The sequence below is a fragment of the Pelodiscus sinensis genome, chromosome W (genome assembly GCF_052426305.1).
Source record: "Pelodiscus sinensis isolate ZL-2025 chromosome W, ASM5242630v1, whole genome shotgun sequence".
Lineage (NCBI taxonomy): Eukaryota > Metazoa > Chordata > Testudines > Trionychidae > Pelodiscus > Pelodiscus sinensis.
The window spans coordinates 9,419,658-9,444,116 of record NC_143084.1 but is presented as its reverse complement, the minus strand read 5'-3'; the positions used below and the strand labels follow the sequence as shown (position 1 = coordinate 9,444,116).

The window sequence follows — 24,459 nt, the reverse complement described above, 5'->3', positions numbered from 1 at the left end:
GGCAGTGCAGCATGGAGCCTGGGGTCAGCTCCGCAGCGCTGCCCCTTGGAAACGCCACCAGGGCATTTCAAAGCGTCAGCGCTACACTGAGCCCGGGTATGGGCTCTGTGCAGCGCTGCTACTTTGAAGTACCCCCTCCCCCGCTCCTTTGCTGCCTCTGATAGACATTAAGGGGGGGAATCGACTAGTCAACTCGACTACCCGATAAGCATTTGCTTAGTGGATAGTCGACTAGTCCTTAACATCCTTACTCAGGAACACCTGCTGGTTGGCAATCCTGAACTGCAACCCATCACAGGCATAATCCATTCAGCCCAAGTAGTCCATTTTCTTTGACTCTCTGTTCTTAGGCGTGGGGTCTGGCTGTCCGTGACACTCCCTATGATTCACTGCCTGGATAACCAGAGACAGACAGCCTCAGACACTTGGCACAGGGCTTGAAGTCTTGGAACCTGGGCATGCTCTGGTTTTTATTTAGTTACAATAAAAACTAGCACTAACAACTACTAACTTGTTAACACTAAAACTGTTAATTGAGAATGAGAAGAACAAGAAAACGAGAACCACTGTGGCACACTTGGTAAGCAAGTGAGACATGTTCCAATGACTGTCACAGGCGGTAAGAAGGAACCTGGGGGGGGGGGCTGGAGTATATATTAGCCAATATAACAAGTTAGTAGTTGTTAGTGCTAGTTTTTATTGTAACTAAATAAAAACCAGAGCATGCCCAGGTTCCAAGACTTCAAGCCCTGTGCCAAGTGTCTGAGGCTCATGCCTGTGGGGACCCCCAGGAAGCCTGTGTCAAGTGCCTTGGAAAAGCCCACCTTATGGACAATTGTAAGATCTGCTGGAGTTTCAAGCCCTGTGCTAAGCAGGAGATACACTCCCGCTTGAAGATTCTCCTAATGGAATTGTGTGTCTGCCTGGCACTGGCCGTTGGAGTCGCACCGGCCACCCAGAGCGCACTGGCCTTGGTGCAGGATGCCCTGGGAGTCGCTGTTGTAGCTGCACACGGGGCTGGGGGGAGCAGAGTCCCAGCAATGGGCCGATGGCAGCAGAGCCAGTCAGGTGGGCCAGAGGAGGTCAGGCCTCTGGGTTCTCCTGGGGTAGCAGCCAGGGGAGGAGCCCCGGAAGAGCCTGGATGCATGACCTCCCCTGGTCCGGCAAATTCCCTTCTTTGGGACCACTCAGGTCCCGAGGGTGCCAGACCAGGGAGGTTCAACCTGTATAAGCATTACAGAAAAAGAATTGGAGTAATGGTCAAAAACTTATAAGAAAAATTATTTTTATTTCTAATTTTTAATTCTGCTGTTTACAAATATGCTTTTATACGAATAATATAACCTTGCAGCAATAAAAATCACAGAGCAGCTTGCAAAGCAGCTGAATGAACACCCATAAATACCAGCAGGGAAAACAATAAACAACCACTAATATTTCTATACATGATCTATTATTTTAATGTCACATTTTGACAATTGTATATACAGGCAGTCCCCGGGTTACGTACAAGATAGGGACTGTAGGTTTGTTCTTAAGTTGAATTTGTATGTAAGTCGGAACTGGCGTCCAGATTCAGCCGCTGTTGAAACTGACAAGCAGCGGCTGAATCGGACACGCCTGGGGCAGAGCAGCTGGGGTGCTGCTGGGTTGGTCCAGTAGCGCCGCACCTCGGCGCTGTGGGACCAACCTGGCAGCCCCCCAGCTGCTCTACCCCAGGCGTCGGCGAGAAAAGCCTGGTCTGCTGGGGGGGGGGTACTAGCTGCGCCCCTCCAGCAGACCAGGGAGACGCGGGTGGCGGGACCGCCCAGACGCGCCGCGGTCCCGCCGCCCGCGTCCTCCGCGGTGAGAAAAGCTGCTCCGCGTCTCCCTGGTCTGCTGGGGGCAGACGTGGACATGTTCTTTCGCCATCCCTGTAAACCTCATTCTACGAGGAAGAAGGGATGCGTTGAAAGAGCAGGTTTTCCCAAAATTTGGCGCAGTGTAGATGCGCCAAATTTTGGAAAAGCCTCTTCTGACAGAAAAACAGAGAAAGATATGCAAATTGCGGTTTGCAATTTGCATATCTTTTTCTGACTTTTCTTTGTAGTGTAGACGTAGCCCATAATTCTCAGAACTCCAGCAGCAGGGAGGGGAAAGATGCTGCTAAGATACCACTGCCTCAAACCTAATCCTGCTATTAAGCACAGTCAGCTGCTCTAGGCTCCAATGGGAAAGACAGGGCAAAGTTTCTCTAATGCAGGAAATGGAGAATTATGTTTTTACAGGCCTTATTCTGCAGATGAAGAAACTCAGTTAACTGTGGCATGATAATAGCATCTCTTACTGCTGGCATCACTCCAGGAGGATGTTATGTTAATAACAATTAAAAGTGTTTTTAGAGACAGATGCAGTATTTTTTTCAATTAAAACATGGACAGCAAATTAGATGTGGCTCTGAAAGACACTTTAGGCAGAATGTTAGTGAAACTCCTGCCTGATGAAACAGACCAGAACAAGCTGCTGTTGACTGCTACCTGCACTGCCCTTTTCACTAAGGCAATTTAAGTGATAGCTAATTTCCATGTAGTCCTTTTCCCCAAGAAACTCTGAAGGAGCCACCTTCAGTAGTGTAAGGCCTTACTGAGAACCAGATGCCCCAATAACTATAATTTTTAAGAAGAGAGTCACTCCAGCCTAAGATAACAGCTTGCACAGGCAGTTACCAGTGTTCCCTGTAAGCTCCGCACTTGGGACAGCTGCCCAGTAGAGATTCAGGTGCTTCCCAGCTGAGTGGCAGAGCGCCAACAGCTGCCCACAGCCAGCAGCATGCGTTTCTATTGGGGGTGCACACCTGCACATGCTTTGGTGCACACAACAAAATTTATTCCACACACAGATGGAAAAAATTAGAGGGAACAGTGGCGGTTACTTGTTTGCTTTAATATGATGTCAAGTGCTGCTGCAGAGCTTCCTAAAATGTCTCAACTCCACAGCTCAGATCTCCTGCTTAATAAATGAACACTGACAAATTAACATAGGCAGCGCCCCTATAGCTGTGTTTTTGACAGAGTGGCCGTAAATTGGTATTGTGGGTACAGGTCATCTAGAGATTGTGTTACTCAAAAATAGCCCATCCAGCAACACAGCTGAGAAGTAATCAAAGGCAACAGCTGTTACCAAAAAACACCTTCATATCAAAGATTAACTGCTCACCCCTGTCAAACCAAGTTTGAACGGTATTAGGGCTAATTTTATCATGTATGAATATGGGTGATCCAGTCTTCAAACAATCAAGTTTTGGTCCCATTACTATTTGATATTAATGTAATGGACTTATCCACATCATTGCTTCCCCATCACAAAAAAACAAAACGAACAACAGCAACAACAACAAAAAAACAAAAACAAAAACAATCCCCACAACTGCTCTGACAAGAAATAATGCTAATAACTAGATTTTGAAACAAAAATGCTATTTGAAGCAGATTAATGCCAATCTAACTGTTGCCTGGATTCACAAATCATATTTTACAAAATATCTTTCCTCATTGTAGAGAAGATTTCCCTTTCACGTGAAAAGTGAGCAATTGTAAATCAGGTATTGGAGAGAAAGGATATAATGATCTTTAGATGGTCTTAAGTTTCGCTTACTATTGAAGGGATAAACACCATAAATAAAAAGGTACCAAGCCTTCACCGTTCATTCTTCATGTGAAGCTTGTTCCATCTCTATCTTGATTTTTTTTTAAAACAATATTCATTTCTGTGAAAGTGAAAAAAAATATAAGTCCTTTAGAAACATATAGTATAATTCATCATTCTGAACATACATGGAAATACTTAATTTTGACAACATAAATAGCAGTGATTGATCTTAGATCTAAAATATCAGGTGGAATTTCATATAACTATAGGCATCCATCAGTTTAAAGAGAGATATAGTTGGGTCTTCTCCCAACTTGCACGTGGAGTGCCATATTTTTCATGATCATTTTACAACTGTAAATGTGTTCTATTAAAGGTACAGTGACAGGTTTGGCATCCTTTTTTAACACAAAAGGAAGAAAATTACCAACTTCTTAGAGACGAAGCTGAAAGAACTGAGATTTAATTTACTTTTTACCACGTACGCTGTTATTTTGCATTTGCCCATAAAAAAGCCTAAACTGTTAACTCTTGAAAGGATCAGCATATGGTAGCTTTGACCCAAAATTTAAGAATGCATCGAAAGAATATAGAAAACTGACTTCAGAAGACAATTCATTTAAAACTTAAATTCAAGTTACCATGTTTCCAAATGAGATCTGCAGTACTGGGCTAGTCTATGAGAACCAGCAAGAGTGAAACAAATATATTCAAGGACATCTGACTGGGGAGCAGAGAAAAGATTATAGGTATTTATATTTAGTGCAAGACAAAATGCAAGTATATATCTGAGTGATGGTAAGGACTTAGTTTAGTGATATATCAATAATAGGATGAAGACCCTTCACTTCCTACTCCAGAGTCTTAGCGCTAATCTGCCCTGCACTGGCAGAGATTGAGTGTCATTCATATCCATTTGGGGCCTGAAGTCAGTCAGGCTATGTCTAGACTGCAAGCTACTTTTGGAATAAGCTTTTCCAGAAGAGATCTTCCGGAAAAGCTCATTTCGAAATAGTGTGTCCACACACAAAAAGCGCAATGAAAAAGCGATGTGCTATTTGGAAAGATACCATCCACACGGATTGGACGCTTTCTCGCACATAAGGCCACCCAGAACCAGTTCAGGCAGGGCATTATGTCAGCAGTTGCTTCTGGGTGCTGCTGCCTGAGGCTGAGATGTGTGCTTAAAGGGACCCCCCTGGACAGCCGTTTCTCAGCTTCTACTGCTTACTTGCCTACCTCTCTGAGGGACAGCAAAGCTTTTGCAGTGTGCGCTCTGGTTGCCCAGGTTTTGGACACCACAGCACTCTCCTTGCCATGGAGCCGGCGCTGCCTCTGGGCACGCGATAGCCCCACACTGCCATGCTGCAGTTTCTGCAGGCTGCCTTCATGGCCCTGCACAAGCTGGACACCGAGCTCATCACTGAGCCCCTCTCCCTGGGTGCGGGAGCAAGGCCCTTGCAACTGCACCCCACGATGGAGGGAAGGTTCTGGAGGCTGGACACCAGTTCCGACTGGTGGGACCAGCTAGTGATGGAGCAGTGGGACGACCAGCAGTGGCTCCACAACTTCTGAATGAGGAAGGAGACATTCATGGAGCGGTGTGCCTGGCTGGCCCCTGCCCTCCGTCGACGGGACACCCAAATGCGACCCACCATCCCCCTGGAGAAGCTGGTTGCCATCGCTATCTGGAAGCTCGCCACCCCCGACAGCTACCAGTCGGTGGGCAACCAGTTTGGCGTGGGAAAGTCGACTGTCAGGGCCATCCTCATGCAGGTATGGCACTCTGGGGCTGCAGACCCTGGAGGAGGGGAGGGAGTACAGGAAAGGGCGACCCTAGGGATAGGGGGGTTGGGGGTGCAGGGGGTGGGGCCCCATCCCCGGAGGTCTCTGCAGTCCAGCCCTCACACAGCCCTGTGGGGGGGACGGCCTCATAGGGGTTGGCTCCTGGGGTGTTTGTGGGGCAGGGGGGCAAGGACCTCCCAAGGGCTCAGGCACCCCCTTTGATTTTCTGTCTTTGTTTGTTTCCTGCAGGTGGTGAGGGCCATAAACTCCATCCTGCTGTGCAGTGTCATCCGCCTGGGACACCTGGACCCCATCGTGGCTGGATTTGCCGCCCTGGGCTTCCCCGACTGCGGGGGAGGCATAGATGGAACCCACATCCCCATCTGGGCCCCAGAACATCGAGCCGCCCAGTACATCAACAGGAAGGGCTATTTTCCCATGGTCCTGCAGGCCCTGGTGGACCACCATGGACAGTTCACAGACATTTTTGTGGGGTGGTTGGGGAGGGCGCATGATGCCTGCATTTTCAGAAATTCCAGCCTCTACCAGAAGCTGGAGGTTGGCACATTTCTTCCCCCAGCATGACTCCAGGGTCGGGGACGTGGAGATGCCACTGTGCATTGTGGGGGACGCAACCTACCCCCTTCATGCCATGGCTTATGAAGCCCTACACCGGACACCTGGACCTGAGCAGGGACCGTTTCAATCCCCGCTTGGCCAGGGCCCACATCCAGGCTGAATGAACCTTCGGACGCTTGAAGGTGTGGTTCAGGTGCCTCCTGACCTGCCTCAGTGTGGGGGAGCACAACATCCCCCAGGTGATCTCGGCCACAACAATGTGGAGAGGGAGGGGGAGGCCTTCCTTCCCGGGTGGGGGGCAGAGGCCAGCCGGGAGAGAAGGGCCTTCGAACAGCCGCGCACAGCTGCCATCCGCCAGGCCCATCAGGTGGGGGTGCTCATCTGGGAGGCCCTGAGGGAGAGTTTCTCTGACCCTAGTAACTCTCCCCGGGGCCTCCCCACTAGGGGCCTCTGCCTTGCCCCTCCCTTCCCTGTACACTCAATAAATACAGCAGTTTGTGTTACAAGAAATACAAAGATTTTGGTTTATAATAAAAGAAACTGGGGAGGAGGGGGCTCAGAACCTGGATAAGGGGAGGGAAGGGGCGGGCTCAGAGCTGGGGCTGGGAGTGGCGTGTGGTGCAGCTGGAAGTTCCACCTCAGGTCCGGGGACCTCGGGGGTGGGGTGGGGCCAGGGATAACAGGGGGATAGGCAGGAGGGGGGGGCTGGAGCAGAGTCAGACATGGCAGGAGGGGCAGAAACAGGCATGACAGGGGGGGCGGGGGCAGGAGGAGGGACAGCAGCCGGGTATGCTATCATCACCCAGATGGTGGCACACATGTTGCGGCCCACATTTGGGTCCGCCATTGTGTGCCATTCCGGACCTTCTGTGCCAGGCTCTGCTGCATGTTCTGGAGGACGGCCACGTGCTGTCTCAGAAGGTCCTCATGGACCCTCCGGTGCCTGCAGCTCCCCTGGGGTCGGGCGGCTGGCTCAGCTGGTGGTGATTGCCCCTCAGTCACAGCTGGTCGGGCCGTGGAGAATAAAGAGGGAGAGGTGGTCAGTCATCCATGAAGACACTGTCCCGGAGGACATGCCCTCCTCTGTGAGCAGCAACCAACAGTCCTGGGGGCACAGGACGGTGATGTCCCAGGAGCAAGGCCATGTGTAGCCTGAACAGTGGGCCCTGCCTCACAGGGGCCCCGAGGTGCCCAGGGAACCATGCTGCCTGCCCCGTCCCACAGACAAGCAGGCAAAAAAGTGTCCAGCCACACTGGGATCCCATGGGCGGGAGAGGGGCCTCGAGCAGTCCGGCCTTCCATCGGGGCCACAAACACACCTGCACCTGGCAGCACTGTCCCCAGGAGCGGGTGATGTCTCGAGTGTGCAGTCATGCCTGTGTGCTGTGTGTGGCACTCCTCAGTCTGTGTGCAGGCGTGCGTGTACCCTTGTCCCCAGCCTCCTTCCAGTGGTGGCTGGTGGTGGGAGGGCATCCCTCCCGGGGGTCAGACATGTGTGTGGCCTTCCCAGAGCCTGTGCTCTGGGGCTGCATGGCGCAGACTGGTGCTGCACATGCAGGGACTGCAGCCCGATGGCCAGGCTGAGAAGGCTGAGCGACAATTGCACCACAGCCCCTCTGCGCCTGCCATCCCCTCCCTGTGTGTGTGAAAAACTGAGCACTTACCTGATGATCCCTCCCTGGCCTCAGAGGCCCTGGGGTACCAGCTTGAGGCTGAGGGTGACGGTGCTGGCTGTCTCTTTATCCTCCTCCAGTTCAATGTCCTCCTCCTCCTTTTTGTCTGGGACCTCCGGGCGGGTGATGACAGGCGTCTCCAGCCCTGAGTCCATGACCAGGGGTGGGGAAGGGGCTGCCCCAGCCCCCAGGATGCGATGCAGCTCATTGAAGTAGGGGCAGGAGTGGTGTTCTGGCCCAGAGAGACAGCTGTGCTCCCTGGCCCTGGTGCAGCCCTGCTGGAGCTCTTTGACCTTGCTCCTGACCTGCTCGAGGCTCCTGGGGTGGTGGCCCCTCGTGGCCAGGGCCTCGGCGATCCAGCCATATATGTCCATGTTCCTGCCCAGGCTCTGGCGTGCCACATGTGCCAGCTGCACAGCCCCAGATCTGTGGAGCAGGCCCAGGCCCAGCCCCTCCCGAAGCAGGAGGCAGCCCCAGGGATGCATGTGTGCCTCTCCCCCCAACCCAGCAGGAAGCCGGAGCTGGTGATCCAGCCTGCAGCTGCATGGCTGAGGCTCAAGCCGCAGCACAAGCTTCTGGCTGCGCCGGGGAAGGGGAGGGCTGAGCTCCTGCCCCATGTGCCAGTAAAAATCGGCTCTTGTAGCACGTGTGTTCTAGTAGCTTAACTCCCTTGAGGGCTGAGTGAGTGGCAATACAAAACAGGATTTTAAGATGTGTACTGTTCCCTGGCTGTAGTGAACACTAATTAGGGAGCTATTGAAATCTGGACTCCAAACAAGATAACCACAAAAAAAAAATTATGTAACAAATGCCTTGTTTCTGGGCCACATTCCAACTCTGACGTGGGTTACAGTCTATTGGGTCAGGGTGAGTGCTGTGTCCTTTATATGCCATCATGGCTCTGACAGTGCCATTGCCATCAATCATATAAAGACCTACATAAATCATGTTGGGAGATCACTGGCCCACCCACCTCTCTGAAACAGAAATGTTCTATCACATAAGCACATGAAACCCATATTCTAAAATCTTGTACACACAGTTATACTTTACTTCCAGAGCAAACTGGCTGAGTGTACAAGTCCAGAATTATTCAGTGAGATACAAAAGTGGCTGGTGTCGCAAACTCTCCCCAAGATCAGAAAACTTACATGATTCTTGCTTGCCTTTCAGATCTGTGCAGATAGAGATTCTACAGTGACATGCAGAACAGCATCGACCCCACCCTCTCACAGCATTGCTGAGCCGATAAAGCTCATACAGCTAACACAAGCATAAGAACATATTTGGTCAACAGATCAAAATGAGAGGATTTAAACACCACTTACAACCCAAACCAACAACCTTAATTAATACCTACAGACTCACTGAGCATCACAGTCTCAATTCTGAAACTTATTTAATCCAAGAATCTTTGCCACAGTGTAAATTGGTTTAGCACAGTGTTTCTCAAAGTGGTCCACGGATCCACTCTGAGAAACCTGCTAACTGGCCGCTCCAGTTTATTTACTGGCTCCGCAGCCACATAGCTCCCATTGCTTCTGGTTTGTCATTTGCAGCCAAGGGGAGCCACAGGAAGCAGAGGTTGCAGGACTGAGCCAATATGAAGTACATGTGCTAAGAAAAAACGGTTACTTATCTCAAACAACAATGGTTACGCGAGATGTGTTGCTCATGTCCATTCCATGTAGGGATGTGCGCACTGCGTGCACGCGTCATCGGAAGTTTTTCCCTTAGCAGTACCCATTGGGCCAGTAGGGGAGCCCCCTGGGAGTGGCGTTATCGGCGCATATATACCCCTGCCGGCCCTCCCCGCCCTCGGTTCCTTCTTATCGGACCACGCCAAAGAAGGGGAGATGGGTGGGATTTGTAATGGACATGAGCAACACATCTCAAAGAACAACTGTTATGGGAGGTAAGTAACTCTTCTTTCTTCTTCGAGTGCTTGCTCATGTCCATTCCATGTAGGTGACTCCCAAAGTGGAAACCCAAGGAGGCAGAGTCAGATTTCTAACCTTCAACTGATTGGAGGACAGACCTCCCCAGGGCTGCGTCCTCCCTTGCATGATGGTCCAGCACATAATGATTGGCAAAAGTGTGGACTGAAGACCACATGGCAGACCTGCAGATGTCCAGGATCGGGACCTGGGCCACAAATGCTGTAGAGGAGGCCTGGGTCCTAGTGGAGTGGGCCGTGAGGGGAAGGGCTGGCACCTGGGCCAGCCCATAACACTCCTTGATACAGGACATAATCCACAAAGAGACCCTCTGTACAGAGACCGGCTGCCTCTGCATTGAGCTCCCTGAGGTCTAGGATAGGCCGATACCCTCCCTTGGCCTTGGGCAGGGGTTTCTTGGGCAAGGGGAAGAAGGGGGAGGGGGAGGGGAAGCTCAGGGCTCAGGATTGGGGGTCTCGCCGGACCAACTTGATTTTCATGCAAACCCGCTCCTGGGTTCACATGTGGCCTTTGGTGGCCAGGCTGGCAGCTATCCTGCCATAGACGGCCGCATTCCTCCGTCTAGTGCGGAGATCATGGACATTGGGGGCATCCCCCCCCAAACCTGAATAAGGTCCATGATCTCCACCCTGGACCAGGAAGGCGCCCGCCTTCTCCAGCCCGTCAGGCTCCTGGGAGCTGGCAGACTGCCCCTGGGGAGCGGTGGAGGGCTGGCTGCCAGTGGCTTGCTGGCTCATGTTTTGGGGCCCCTGGGTCAGGGGCCCCGGTGGCTACTGCTGGCTCTGGGCTGGCAGGCTTGGAGCTGGCACAGGCACTGTGGCCAGGGTCTACCCCTTTAATGGCTCCGGGGCTGGGGGAGAGGAGAGGAAGTTTTCCTGGTTGTGCCCAGAGTGGCCACCAGGGCTCCCTGGGAAGGGCTGGAGGCCCCCTATTTTGAATTAAGTGTCTACACAGCACTTAATTCAAAATAGCTATTTTGAATTTGGCGTTACTCCTCGTGGAATGAGGTTTACCAAATTTGAAATAAGTGCTCCGCTATTTCGAATTAATTTTGAAATAGCAGTTTGCATGTGTAGATGCTATTAAAGTTAATTCGAAATAACGGCTGTTGTTTTGAATGAACTTTGTAGTGTAGACATACCCCAAGAAAGTGCCATTATAAGATAGGGATGTTAAATTTCAATTAATCAGCTAATCAAGTAGTCAATGGAATTTCCATCAACTACTCGATTAGTCAATAAGGTGCGCACTCACTATCCCACTGCGCCTCTGCCGTTGAAATGTAGAAGAGCCGCCTGCGGCTCTTGCAGATTTCAAAGGGAGAGACACAGTAGTTGGGACCCTGCGCAACTAAGTAAATATGGTTTGAGATGGTGTAGCCCAAAAGGCAGTCAGAACTGGCTTCACTCAGTCCAAAGTATTACCCTTCTCACTTGGTAAATCAAGTGACTGTGAAAATGATGAATACTTCATCTTGCTAAACCAACTGACACTATAGCAAAGATTGTTGGATTAAATACATTTCATGACTGAATTGTGATTAGGTTAAAATATGCCATAGAGCAACAAAAGCAGCTTTAAGGTAGATCACACTAGAATTTCCAATGTGCATACCTTCCTTTGCATGAAAGTTTCTGTACATCTCATCTGAAGCTTTTCTGCTGCTGCTGCATCGACCCCACATTTTCATATACTCTAGCACCACTATCTTCTCTCATTCTAAAATGACAGATTTTTTTTAGGAAAATAAAGTCAGGTTTACTAGGAAAATATATACATATTGGATAATTCAATGAAGTTAGCTAATAACTTGTTCAATTCACTTGAAAGCACAGAGCTGCTGGATTTAGAATACTGGGTGATTTCTGCATGACCCAGTCAATGGGGCAGATTCTGTGACAACTCCACCCCATGCCCACTTTAACATCTAGAGGGTTGCACAGAGTTAAGTCAGCACAAAATGTGGGACAGAATGAAGGCAAGATTACAATAGGGTGGCACTGCTATTTTATTACAATTCCAGGCATTAAGGATGTTAACAAGAAACCACAACACAATAGCGAAACAGAACAACAAAGTGTTATGTGATTTTCACCCACTTTTCTGGCCAACTTTCTAAGACCCAGGGACCCTTTTTAAACAAAGGAGCTGTTCTCCATCCCACTGCATCCCCAAGCACAGAGGCATTCACTTCAGTGTCCTAGCTAAATTCTAATCTAGGTGACTGAATTCTTTCAACCTCATTTTTCCCTAGCTCAGATACCACAGTGATGGTCACTGTAGACATACAAGACAAACAGATCATTTCAATGGGATATGGTATTGTCTTTACTTCCTGTACTAAACTATTGTTTAGCAAGCATATAGCAGCATTGCCTAACAGTTACTCCATTTATTAGTTGCTGCAGGGACCCATGTGCAATTTGTGTTCTATGAATAGAAAAAACAGTACATCTTTCATATCCAAGTGCTTCACACCCAAGGTAGCCTTTTCATGTGCTTTAACACAGGGGTTCTCAACCTTTTTCTTTCTGAGGGCTCCCCAACATGGTATAAAAACTCCACGATCCACCTGTGCCACAATAACTGGTTTTCTGCATAGAAAAACCAAGACCAGCATTACAGGGTAGCAAGCAGTAGAGATGTTAACATGTAGACAGCTACACGATTAACCGATAAAAACGTTGGCTTATCGGTTAATCCTGTCAACTAGGGATGTTAGCTATCAGGTAATTGAATAGTCGTGTAACCACATGAATTCTTAGCAGTTACATGACTATTTGATAGTCCCCGGGGGCGGGGGCAGGGCCAGCAGCCCCACTCCCAAGGAGCCCCCTGCCACCCCACGCTGCTGCCTCTGGAGGCTCCCCAGGAGTAGGGCTGGAGCACGCTGGCTGCTGCCCCCACCCCCAGGAACTAGCGAATAGTCATGAAACTGCTAAGAATTCATGTGGTTACACGACTATTCAATTACCTGATAACTAACATCCCTAGTGTTAGAGAAGAAACAGGTGACACAGGAGCGGATGGGGTAAACAGAACTGCTATAAGGCACCTGCTTGACCCTTCAGGGCCAGGTTCTCTGACTTAAGGCAATTAAAAATCATCCATGCAGGTTTCAGCCATCCCGGCTGCCAACACACACTAATATTTAATAGCACACTGCTTCTCAGCAATCTGCTGCAAAGTTTCTACTTTACTTCTAAGATTAGCAAGTTCCTCCCACAAACGTAACAGACACTCACACAGAGCCTGCACCAGCATAACCTGGGGAGCCCCTGGACACCAGGGAGGCCTCCTCCCACCCCTGGACAGCAGACCAATCCTGATGAAACAGGCCACTCGGAATGATGTGTCAGGGGTCCGAGGTTAATGTGCGTGGGCAATAAAGCAACTGTTTACCCCATCCACTCCTGGGTCACCTGATTCTTCTCTAACACCAAGCAAACAGGTCAACTGCCTGGGGCACCATGCCAGAGGGGCCCCCCACAAAGCTAAATTGGCCAGGCTCTGGCTTCAGGTCCAGGTGGCAGAGTTCAGAGCCTCAGCCCAGGAGGTGGGATTTTGGCTTTCTGCCCTGGGCCCCAGCAAGTCTAATACTGACCCTGTTTAGAGTACCTCCTGAAACCTGCTCATGGCCCCCCCAGGGGACTCCAAACCCCTGGCTTAGAACCACTGGTTCAATGAATTAAAGACCCTTCTCACCACGGCCCCTTTATGTCAAATGAAAAGTCAGTGCCGGCCTGAAAAAATCCATTTGTGGGGACACCCAAAAAAATTAATAATAGATCTCAAGTTAAAGTGAGTAGAAAAAGAGAGCAAGTGTTTGCTGAGGAAATTCCTCTGGGTATGTCTACACTACAGCGCTAGTTCGAACTAACTTAGTTCGAATTAGTTAATTCGAACTAAGCTAATTCGAACTAACGCGTCTAGAACTAAAAACTAGTTCGAACTAGCGTTTTGCTAATTCGAACTAGCGCGTCCACACTGATTGGACGCAGGGGGCATTTAAGGACAGCTGAAACTGGTTCCGGCAGGGCATCAGGTCAGTAGTTGCTTTGTGTGGCTGCTGTCTGAGGCTATCTGAGGCTCGAGCTTAAAGGGACCCCCGGACAGCCGGTTCTCAGCTTTTCCTGCTTGCTTGCCAACCTCGCCGAGGGACAGCAAAGCGTTGGTCTCTGTGCCCGTCTGTGTCGGTGCTTCCCTTCGGGGGGGCCGCCGCAGGTGGCAACATGGAGCCAGAGCTCGCCCTGCACCTTCTGGTGCACTTTCTGGACTTGCTGCTGCAAGCCTGCCACCAATGGCTCGAGGCTGCCTGGCACCACCTGGTGCACGTCAGCCCCCTGCCTCTCCGTCTGGCCGCCCTGGAGGAGCCGCGGCAGCGCCCCGGCACCGGCGTGCCCCACCGCATCTGGCGTCTGGACACCAGCACCGAATGGTGGGACCGCATCGTCCTCGAGCGCTGGGAAGACCGACAGTGGACCCAGAACTTCAGGATGAGGAGGGACACCTTCCTGGAGCTCTGCGAGTGGCTCGCCCCTGCTCTGCGCAGAAGGGACACTCGCATGAGACCCGCCATCCCCCTCCAGAAGCGGGTGGCCATCGCCCTCTGGAAGCTCTCCACGCCGGACAGCTACCGATCCGTCGGGAACCAGTTCGGCATGGGGAGATCCACCGTTGGAGCGGTGCTCATGCAGGTAAGGCACTCGTCGGCCACCGAGCCGGGGGGGGAGGGGGGCTGCGAGGAGGGGATGGGCCGCCCCAGGGACAAAGGGGGGGGCGGGAGGAGGCGAAAGCGCCCCGCACCGGAGGGGTCGGGCTGTCCCGGCCGTACTACACGCCGCCAGGGGGGTTGCTTCCGGGAGTGGGGCGCGGGGCACTGCCAGGACACGCACGCTCCCAGCCACCCGGGCACGCCACTGATTGGCGCTTTGCTGTGTCTCTCTCCGCAGGTGGTCAAGGCCATCAACCGGGTGCTGCTCCGCAGGGTGGTCCGCCTCGCCGACCCGGACGCCGTCATCCGGGGATTCGGCGCCCTCGGCTTCCCCAACTGCGGGGGGGCCATCGACGGGACGCACATCCCCATCCGTGCCCCGGAACACCAGGCATCCCGGTACGTCAACAGAAAGGGGTACTTCTCTGTGATCCTGCAGGCCGTGTGTGACCACCGGGGACAGTTCACGGACATTAATGTGGGCTGGTCCGGCAAAGCACACGACGCACGGGTGTACCGCAACTCCTCCGTGTGCCAGCGGCTGCAGGACGGGACCTTCTTCCCCGACCGCCACATCAGGGTAGGGGACGTGGACATGCCCATGTGCCTGGTGGGGGATGCCGCCTACCCACTGCAGCCCTGGCTCATGAAGCCCTACACGGGGCACCTCAATCCCTCCTGCCAGGCCTTCAATACCAGGCTGACCAGGGCCCGCATCGTGGTGGAGGGGGCCTTCGGGCGACTGAAAGCCCGCTTTCGATGCCTCCTCACCCGTCTGGACCTGGCCGAGCACAACATCCCTCCCGTGGTGGCGGCATGTTGTGTGCTCCACAATTTGTGTGAGCGGAAGGGGGAGGCTTTCCTGCCAGCCTGGATGGCTGAGGCTGACCGCATGGCTGGACACTACGGTCAGCCCCGCACCGCCGCCGTCCGGGAAGCCCAGCGGGGGGCTGTCCGCATCCGGGAAGCCCTGTGGGAGAGCTTCCAGGTGGAGGAGGAGGACTGACCTCTCCCTGCATGCCCCACTGGGGCCTTCCTTCCACCCTCCCCCCCCTCCCCTTTCCCCTCCCTACCTACTGTCAAATAAAGACACCTGTTTTTCAAACAAAAACGTCTGTTTATTTCACAGAACTGGGGTGGGGGGAGGGAGGAATGAAGGTGGGAGAAGGGAGGGGGAAACCTGGGACGAGGGAGCTGGAAGGGGAGGGGAGGGAAGGGAGGAAGGGAAAGGAAAGCTCAGGGGTGGGAGTCCGGCTGCCTCTCCCGTCTCGCCACACTGCGGGTCCGGGGGCGTTGGTGGGGAATGGTTGTGGAGGGGGGGCAGGAGGGACAGGGGGTGTGGAGGAAGCAGGAGCGGGAGCAGGGGGAGCAAGAGGGGGAGCAGGGGGAGGAGGAAATGGGAAGCGGTCCAGCAGGCTCTGGAGGTGGCCTCGCAGAGCACGGCCCTGCTCCTCCAGGGCCTCCAGACTCCTCCGGTGCAGCCTGAGGTCCTCCTGGACCCAGTGGTCCTGGAGACGGACCTGTCGATCCAGGAACCGGAGGTGCCGCCTCTGGTAGTCCTCCTGGTTCCTGGCTGTCCTGCTTGCCCGGGCGCGGACGGCTGCTGCAGGCGGTGTGGTGCGCCCTGCAGGCCCAGGTGCTGCAGCTGTGGTGCAAGAAGACCAGCGGTCAATTACCCCAGGGGCCCAGGTGTGTGAAACCCAGCTCCCCTCTGCAAGGCCAGGGCCCCTGCAGGATCCCCAGCTGCTGCTCCGTGGTGGGCAAGGCCCAGGCGCACGGTCCCGGGGCTCCCTCTCGCCCCAGCCCCCCGTACAGATAAGGGGAACACGAGGGTACTCACAGGTGGACGCCTCCCCGGCCTCAGATGATGCAGGCGAGCGGGTCTGTGGCGTGCCTCGGGGGTCCCGGGTCCTGGGCAGGCTGGCGGCAGGCTCCTGGCTCTCAGAGCCCTCTTCCTCCTCCTCCGTGTCCAGGAGCGGTCCTTCTGCCCCGGGGTCAATCACGTCCCGGGGGGCAGGGACGGCATGAGCCCCCAGGATGCAGTCCAAGGCGTGGAAGTGGGGGCAGGCCTCCGGGTCGGCCCCTGGCAAGCAGGCCCGGGACTAGGACTGCCGCAAGTCCTTTATTTTGCAGCGCACCTGCTCCCGGCTGCGCTGGTGGCCCCTGGCGGCCAGGCTGGCAGCCATGCGTCCATAGACGGCCGCGTTCCGGTGGCTAGTGCGGAGATCGTGGACATTGGAGGCTTCCCCCCAAACCTTGATGAGGTCCACGATCTCCGCACTTGACCAGGCGGGCGCCCGCCTTTTGCGCCCCCGGGCAGGCTCCTGGGAGCCGCCAGGCTGGTCCTGGGGAGCAGTGGAGGGCTGGGAGCCCTCGGATGGCTGGCTCATCCTGTGGCAGGTGCAGGCTGTGCAGGCACGGGTGCTTGCAGCCTTGCAACTGGCACAAAGTGAGTAGCCAGCCCGTGGCCCTTTAAGGGCTCCGGGGCCGGGAGGGAGGCAATAGAGTTTCCCTGGTGTTGGCCAGAGTGGCCACCAGGGAAACCTGGGAAGCCTTAGCCTCCCACTAGTTCGAATTAAGGGTCTACACAGCCCTTAATTCGAACTAGCTAGTTCGAACTAGGCTTAATCCTCGTAAAATGAGGTTTACCTAGTTCGAACTAAGCGCTCCGTTAGTTCGAATTAAGTTCGAACTAACGGAGCGCTAGTGTAGCGCCTAAGAAAGTTAGTTCGAACTAACGTCTGTTAGTTCGAACTAACTTTGCAGTGTAGACATACCCTCTGTTACATGATTAGAAATAAACTCTTGCAAGGAAAACAGCCCACAACGAAGGTCTCTATGGCTGGATGTGCTTGAATACACAGGCGTTTCAGAACTAATTTGATACTGTCAAACTGCTACTTACTCTGGACAGGCTGGGGTCGGAGTACATGGTGGGAGTGGGCTCTGATCCCCGCTTATCTGGTCCGATAAAGAATATTTAATGTTTGTGTATTCATGCCCTTTCCTCTTACTCTTCTGAAAAGAGTGAACAGAAAAATTGAACAGGTTTAGAATTGCCAATAACAACAGAAATCTACATTTGTGGAAAGTAATAAATTAGCTAAACCTACTTTTTCCAGAAAAGAGGGGTTTGATTTTATGTAAAAGTTAAAGCATGAAAGATCTCACTTCTGTAACTATAACATGCAGTCTGGCTATTCCTAGAGGTAGAGGTTACCTTTGACTATTGGCAGCTTTTGGTAAAAATCTGCACAGAACACTTGGTCCCAGTCCATCCACACCCCAATCTCAAACAAGAGGTGTCAACTTCGTGAATTTATCCAAAGCTGGCCAAAACATCCACCCTTCATTGTACACTAGACAACGTCAGCCAGTGAGTTTAAAAGGTCAAATACAAGTGCAAACCCCACTCTAACAACACACCTTGGAAAAATTTTGGTGTGCTCAGACCAGCTGCACCAATGAGCCTATCAATACTATGACCAGTGATCTCTGCAGCTGTGTGCTTGTACAGCTGCTCAGGAGAGGTTCCAGTGCTGCCCAGCTGATTAGCAGAGCACTCACAGCTAGGTTTTGTTTCTACTGGTGGTGCACATTCACACATGCCTTGGTGCACATAATAAACTTTATTCTGCACATGGATGGAAAAGACTGGAGGGAACATTGCCTATGACAGATTTTCAAAGCCTGTTAGGAGACTTGGGGGTTGGAAAAAACAACATACACATAGCGATGCCAACTTAATACCCAGTGTACACAGCACTAGACCAATGGGAGAATTCTTCCATAAGCCTAGCTACCACCTTTGAGTGGTTTAACCAGAGTGATGGCAGAACCCCTCCCATTGCTGTAGTGAGCATCTACACTGATGTGCTACAGCAGTGTGTCTGCGACTATGTCAATATAGCATTTTAAGGAAAGACGTAGCCTTGGATTCCTAATTCCCTTTAAGGCAATTTTGAAAATCTCAGCCTCTATTGCAGCTGCCACTAGAAATGTGATGTTCTCTATCACTTCTGCCTCCCATCTTCTCCTGACCAATCACTTTGCATGGACCACTAATCAACACCAATTAGTTTGTTGCTGTAACTTTTCAAAAATCAGATTTAAGGGGAATAAAGGTTCAGACCCTGCCCCAATTTTAGAATCTGAGATGCACACAATCTCATCTAGACACAGTTAGTAAAGGTCAATTTTATTCAGCCTTAAATTGTATTTTAAATGTTTTTAAATATGTGATAAATGCCAATTCAACCAGCATGGTTATTTTAAGTGTCAAAGCAGCAGAAAAGCAGAATAAAAGTCATCTTTGTTCCTTGATCTGACTAAATTAGAGAAAACAAACCATGAAGATGTACATCGAAGGCCTTTCTTCCTCTGATTTTTTTAATTTGTTATAATTATTCCTACTAGTCAGTGTAATTATTCCTACCACATTTCCATTACTCCTAATTAGGAATAATTACTCATTAGCGAAGCGGACAGGGGACTGCAGACAGTGGAGTTAAAGAGGGAGAGCAAAGCGACCCCACCGCCGAAGAGGCTACCCGGTGAGAGTACAAGCTGTGGTGTGAGTGTGTGCCTGTGCCTGTGCCTGACTGTTTGAATTTTACAGTTTGAAGTGTGAATTGAGTCTGATTCCAGGTGAGTGCTAGCAGTTTCAGTTTCAGCTTCTGTGGCAGTTGGGACTGAGAGCCTGCCATTGTTCCCTTGATTGCCTCTGATTAGCCTCAGGCTCAGCCTTCCCCTGTGTGACTCAGAAGGGGGCAGGCCTGACCTAGGCAAGCAGGCTTTAAAAAGCCAGAGCAGTGCGACCAGGGGAGCGAAGCGGACAGGGGACTGCAGACAGGGGAGTTGAAGAGGGAGTGACTGATGGTGATGAAGACCCGAAGCGCTTGTGCCAGTACTTCTCCTGTCTTCTCCACCTGTGCCTGTATCCAGACAGAGAACCTGAGCATGGATGCCTCTACCCAGGTCCTGGTGTGGTCTTGCTGTATTTGTGGCTTGCAATTCCCACTGAGTGATCTCCAGGCTGGGGGAGACAACCGTTGTGAAAGGTGCCTGCTGGTGGAATCTCTCAGGCAGCAGGTGGGAGAGCTACAGGAGGAGGTGGCCAGGCTGAGGAGCATTCGAAGCCATGAGGAATTCCTGGACAGTATTCCTGTGGAGTCCACTGAGGTCACTGTCCTAGGATGTGGGACTGTTGACCAGCCACTTATGGAGGAGGCAGTGGTGCAGGGTGAGAACTGGCAGCTGGTTACTTCCGGCAGCAGGCAGTGTTCCACCCCTGCTCCTAACCCTCCCACTGTGTTGTTACATAACCGTTACACTTTACTTTCAGCAGGAGACAAGGAGTCACCCCCCACAGTGGAGGAGACCAGGCCTTGCACCACCAAGGTTGAGCAGTCTCCTGCCACCACTGCGAGGAGGAAACGTAGGGTAGTGGTGGTTGGAGACTCTCTTCTGAGGGGAACGGAGGCACCCATCTGTCGCCCTGACAGCTCATCTTGAGAGGTATGCTGTCTGCCAGGGGCCCGTATCCGAGATGTTACGGAGGCATTGTCGAGGATTATCCGGCCCTCTGACTACTACCCCATGCTACTCATCCACGTGGGCACAAATGATACTGCCAGGTGTGACACTGAGCGGATCAAGTGTGACTACAGGGCTTTGGGAGTACGGGTGAAGGAGTTTGGAGTGCAGGTGGTATTCTCTTCTATCCTTCCTGTCAAAGGTAGGGGCCTGGCCAGAGAGAGGTGCATCCTGGAGGTGAATGCCTGGCTGCGACAATGGTGTCACCAGGAGGGATTCGGCTTCCTTGATCACGGGGTGCTCTTCCAGGAAGGACTGCTTGGCGGAGATGGAGTTCATCTTTCCAGGAGCGGGAAGGCCTTGTTTGGACACAGACTGGCTAACCTTGTGAGGAGGGCTTTAAACTAGGTTTGTCGGGGGCAGGTGAGCAAAGCCCACAGGTAAGTGCTGAATGTGCGGGACTGGGAGATGGGTTGGAAATGGGAGGGACTACGGCCTATAATGGCAAGGAGAAAGGAGGGTCAGGGCACAACAGGGAGGCAAGATCAAATCAGTATCTTAGATGCCTATATACAAATGCGAGAATTATGGGTAATAAGCAGGAAGAACTGGAATTGCTAACCAATAAATACAACTATGATATCATTGGTATTACAGAAACCTGGTGGGATGGGACACATGATTGGAATGTTGGTATGGAAGGGTACGGCTTGCTCAGGAAGGACAGACAGGGAAAAAAGGGAGGAGGGGTTGCCTTGTATATTAAAAATGTGCACACTTGGACTGAAGTGGAGATGAACGTAGGAGATAGCTGTGTAGAGAGTCTCTGGGTTAAGCTAAAAGGGGTAAAAAACGAGGGTGATATCATGCTAGGAGTCTACTACAGGCCACCTAGCCAGGTGGAAGAGGTGGATGAGGCCTTTTTTAAACAATTAACAAAACTATCCAAAGCCCAAGATTTGGTGGTGATGGGGGACTTCAACTATCCAGACATATGTTGGGAAACTAACACAGCGAGGCACAGGCTATCCAATAAGTTTCTGGACTGCATTGGAGACAACTTTCTGTTTCAGAAGGTTGAAAAAGCTACCAGAGGAGAAGCTGTTCTGGATTTGGTTTTAACAAATAGGGAGGAACTAGTTGAGAACTTGAAAGTGGAAGACAGTATAGGGGACAGTGATCACGAAATAATAGAGTTCATGATCTTAAGGAAAGGTAGAAGGGAGACCAGCACAATTGAGGTTATGGATTTCAGGAAGGCAGATTTTGATAAGCTCAGAGAACTTGTAGGTAAGGTCCCATGGGAAGCAAGACTGAAGGGAAAAACAACTGAGGAGAGTTGGAAGTATTTCAAAGGGACGTTGTTAAGGGCCCAAAAGCAAACAATTCCGCTGTGTAGGAAAGATAGAAAATATGGCAAAAGACCAGCTTGGCTTAACAAGGAGATCTTGCATGATCTCAAAATAAAAAAGGAGTCATATAAAAAATGGAAACTAGGACAACTAACAAAGGATGAATATAGGCAAGCAACACGGGAATGCAGGGGCAAGATTAGAAAGGCAAAGGCACAAAATGAGATCAAACTAGCTACAGGCATAAAGGGAAACAAGAAGACCTTTTATAAATACATTAAAAGCAAGAGGAAGACCAAGGACAGGGTAGGCCCACTGCTTAGTGAGGAGGGAGAAGCAGTAACAGGGAACTTGGAAATGGCGGAGATGCTCAATGACTTCTTTGTTTCGGTCTTCACCGAGAAGTCTGGAGGTGTGCCTAACGTAGTGAATACAAGCAGAGAGAGGGTAAGTTTAGAAGATAGGATACACAAAGAACAAGTTAAAAATCACTTAGGAAAGTTAGATGTCAGCAAGTCACCAGGTCCTGATGAAATGCATCCCAGGATACTCAAGGAGCTGATAGAGGAGGTATCTGAGCCTTTAGCTATGATCTTTGAAAAATCATGGCAGACAGGGGAGATTCCAGAAGACTGGAAAAGGGCAAATATTGTGCCCATCTATAAAAAGGGGAATAAGAACAACCCAGGAAACTACAGACCGGTCAGTTTAACGTCTGTCCCAGGGAAGATAATGGAGCAGGTAATTAAGGAAATCATATGCAAGCACTTGGAAGGTAATAAAGTGATAGGGAATAGCCAGCATGGGTTTGTGAAGAACAAGTCATGCCAAACTAATCTGATAGCTTTCTTTGATAAGATAACGAGCCTTGTGGATAAGGGAGAAGCGGTGGATGTTATATACCTAGACTTTAGTAAGGCATTTGATACGGTCTCGCATGATATTCTTATTGATAAACTAGGCAAATATAACTTAGATAGGGCCACGATAAGATGGGTGCATAATTGGCTGGATAACCGTAGTCAGAGAGTTGTTGTTAACGGTTCTAAATCCTGCTGGAAAGGGATAACAAGTGGAGTTCCTCAAGGGTCTGTTTTGGGACCCGTACTGTTCAATATCTTCATCAACGATGTAGATATTGGGATAGAGAGTACGCTTATTAAGTTTGCAGATGATACCAAACTGGGTGGGGTTGCGACTTCTTTGGAGGATAGGGACATAATTCAAGATGACCTTAGCAAGTTAGAGAAATGGTCAGAGGTAAACAGGATGAAGTTTAATAAAGAGAAATGCAAAGTGCTCCACTTAGGAAGGAACAATCAGTTCCATACATACAAGATGGGAAGCGACTGTCTAGGAAGGAGCATGGCAGAAAGGGATCTAGGGGTCATAGTGGACCACAAGTTGAATATGAGTCAACAGTGTGATGCTGTTGCAAAAAAAGCAAATATGATTCTAGGTTGTATCAACAGGTGTGTTGTAAGCAAAACTCGTGAAGTCATTCTGCCGCTCTACTCTGCACTAGTTAGGCCTCAGCTGGAGTACTGTGTCCAGTTCTGGGCGCCACATTTCAAGAAAGATGTGGAGAAATTGGAAAGGGTACAGAGAAGAGCGACAAGAATGATTAAAGGTTTAGAGAACATGACCTATGAAGCCAGGCTTCGTGAACTGGGCTTGTTTAGTTTGGAAAAAAGAAGATTAAGGGGGGACATGATAGCGCTTTTCAAATATCTAAAAGGGTGTCACAAGGAGGAAGGAGAAAATTTGTTCCTCTTGGTTTCTGAGGACAGGACAAGGAGTAATGGGCTTAAAGTGCAGCAGGGGAGGTTTAGATTGGACATTAGGAAAAAATTCCTAACTGTCAGGGTGGTCAAATATTGGAATAAATTGCCAAGGGAGGTGGTGGAATCTCCCTCTCTGGAGATATTTAAGAACAGGTTAGATAGACATCTGTCAGGGATGGTGTAGACGGAGCTTGGTCCTGCCTTGAGGGCGGGGGGCTGGACTCGATGACCTCTCGAGGTCCCTTCCAGTCCTATTATTCTATGATTCTATGATTATTTGTAAGCATTGCTTCCAAGAAGGAAATTAACCAAACAAGTTTACTTTGCCATTTTCTTAAATTCAGAAGAGACAGGCAACATTTAACACAATACTGATTACATCAAGACAACGGAGGCTCTCAATGCCTAAAGGCAACAGGGAATATTTCTACAGTAGAGCTGGACAAACTCAAGACATTTTCTGAATTAAGGCAAGAATAAGTAGACACCTGCAAATCTGCAGTATCTGCTTTATCTGCATCTGCGGATATCTGCGGATGTGAATCTCCATGGGTTATTTTTGCAGATATGGACATGAGTACAAATTATGTATCTAAAACCCAGCAAATTTGAAGCTATCCACTTTATATCTGTGGGTATCAACATCTGTGGATGCAGAGATCCATGGCTCATTTTTGTGGCTATAGATACAGATGCAAATTTTGTATCAGCGCAGGGCTCCACGAATAAGATCTTGATCTTGCTTCACCTATAAGCTTTTCTTTCCACAACTATTTTTGAGGGGGCGGGATGTTCCACTGGTAGAAAGGATGACAAAACACATTTCACCCCCAAATAAGCTGCAAATGGGGGATAGGAGACACTCAACTGCTTCTTTCATTCCACTGATGCTCTCAACCCGTTTCCATCCATTTTTGTTCCTCCCTCTCACTGCATTATGTGGACCACTGTCAGGTCATCACAAGGCTGCTCAGTATTACATTATCTTCCTACAAGAGCTTCAAAGGGCTTTTTTAGTCCAAAACTAGCAGCAGTATTACTGTATTAGAGGAAAGAAAAGCACAGAACCCAGTTGAAGTCTTGTTACCATTTTAGCAGAGTAATATACATTTTACATGGCTACAGATTTCATGTGACCATTATAGGAGAGAATGATTCCTCTGTTCTAATATCAGATGCTATTGTAACTGTATTAGCTCCATATATATTGGAACTACTACATCAGAACTAGACAAACTCCAAGAGGCAATCTTGTGAAGAGCAGCAAGTGAAATGAACATCATATAATCTTTGAGGGTCACAACTTTGCAGGACACTCCCATGTATTTTCAAACTTCTGTCACCTTTAAGGCAAGATAGGACACAGCAGAGTCATAACAGAAAAATGTCTGAAGTGCCTGGGGAGTCCTGTTCTGCAGGTGGTGATTAGGTGTGGAAGAGATTATGTGAATG

General features: G+C 50.5%; 1 protein-coding gene across 3 annotated transcripts in view; it reads right to left on the bottom strand.

Moving 5' to 3' along the window:
* Nucleotides 1–1,162: 1,162 nt before the first annotated feature.
* The window catches only part of LOC102454141 (tyrosine-protein phosphatase non-receptor type 11-like), a 125,040-nt gene continuing 101,743 nt past the window's right edge, over nucleotides 1,163–24,459 (bottom strand). The window contains exons 13-15 of one of the 3 annotated variants that reach the window (XM_075918572.2): nucleotides 17,242–17,354; nucleotides 11,237–11,341; nucleotides 1,163–3,745 (exon numbers count right to left, since the gene is read on the bottom strand). In XM_075918572.2, the coding sequence (XP_075774687.2) occupies nucleotides 11,266–11,341; nucleotides 17,242–17,354 (189 nt within the window). In that variant the 3' untranslated portion in view covers nucleotides 1,163–3,745; nucleotides 11,237–11,265. The remainder of the gene's footprint in view (nucleotides 3,746–11,236; nucleotides 11,342–17,241; nucleotides 17,355–24,459) is intronic. The other 2 variants (XM_075918570.2, XM_075918571.2) reach the window with 2 other exon arrangements.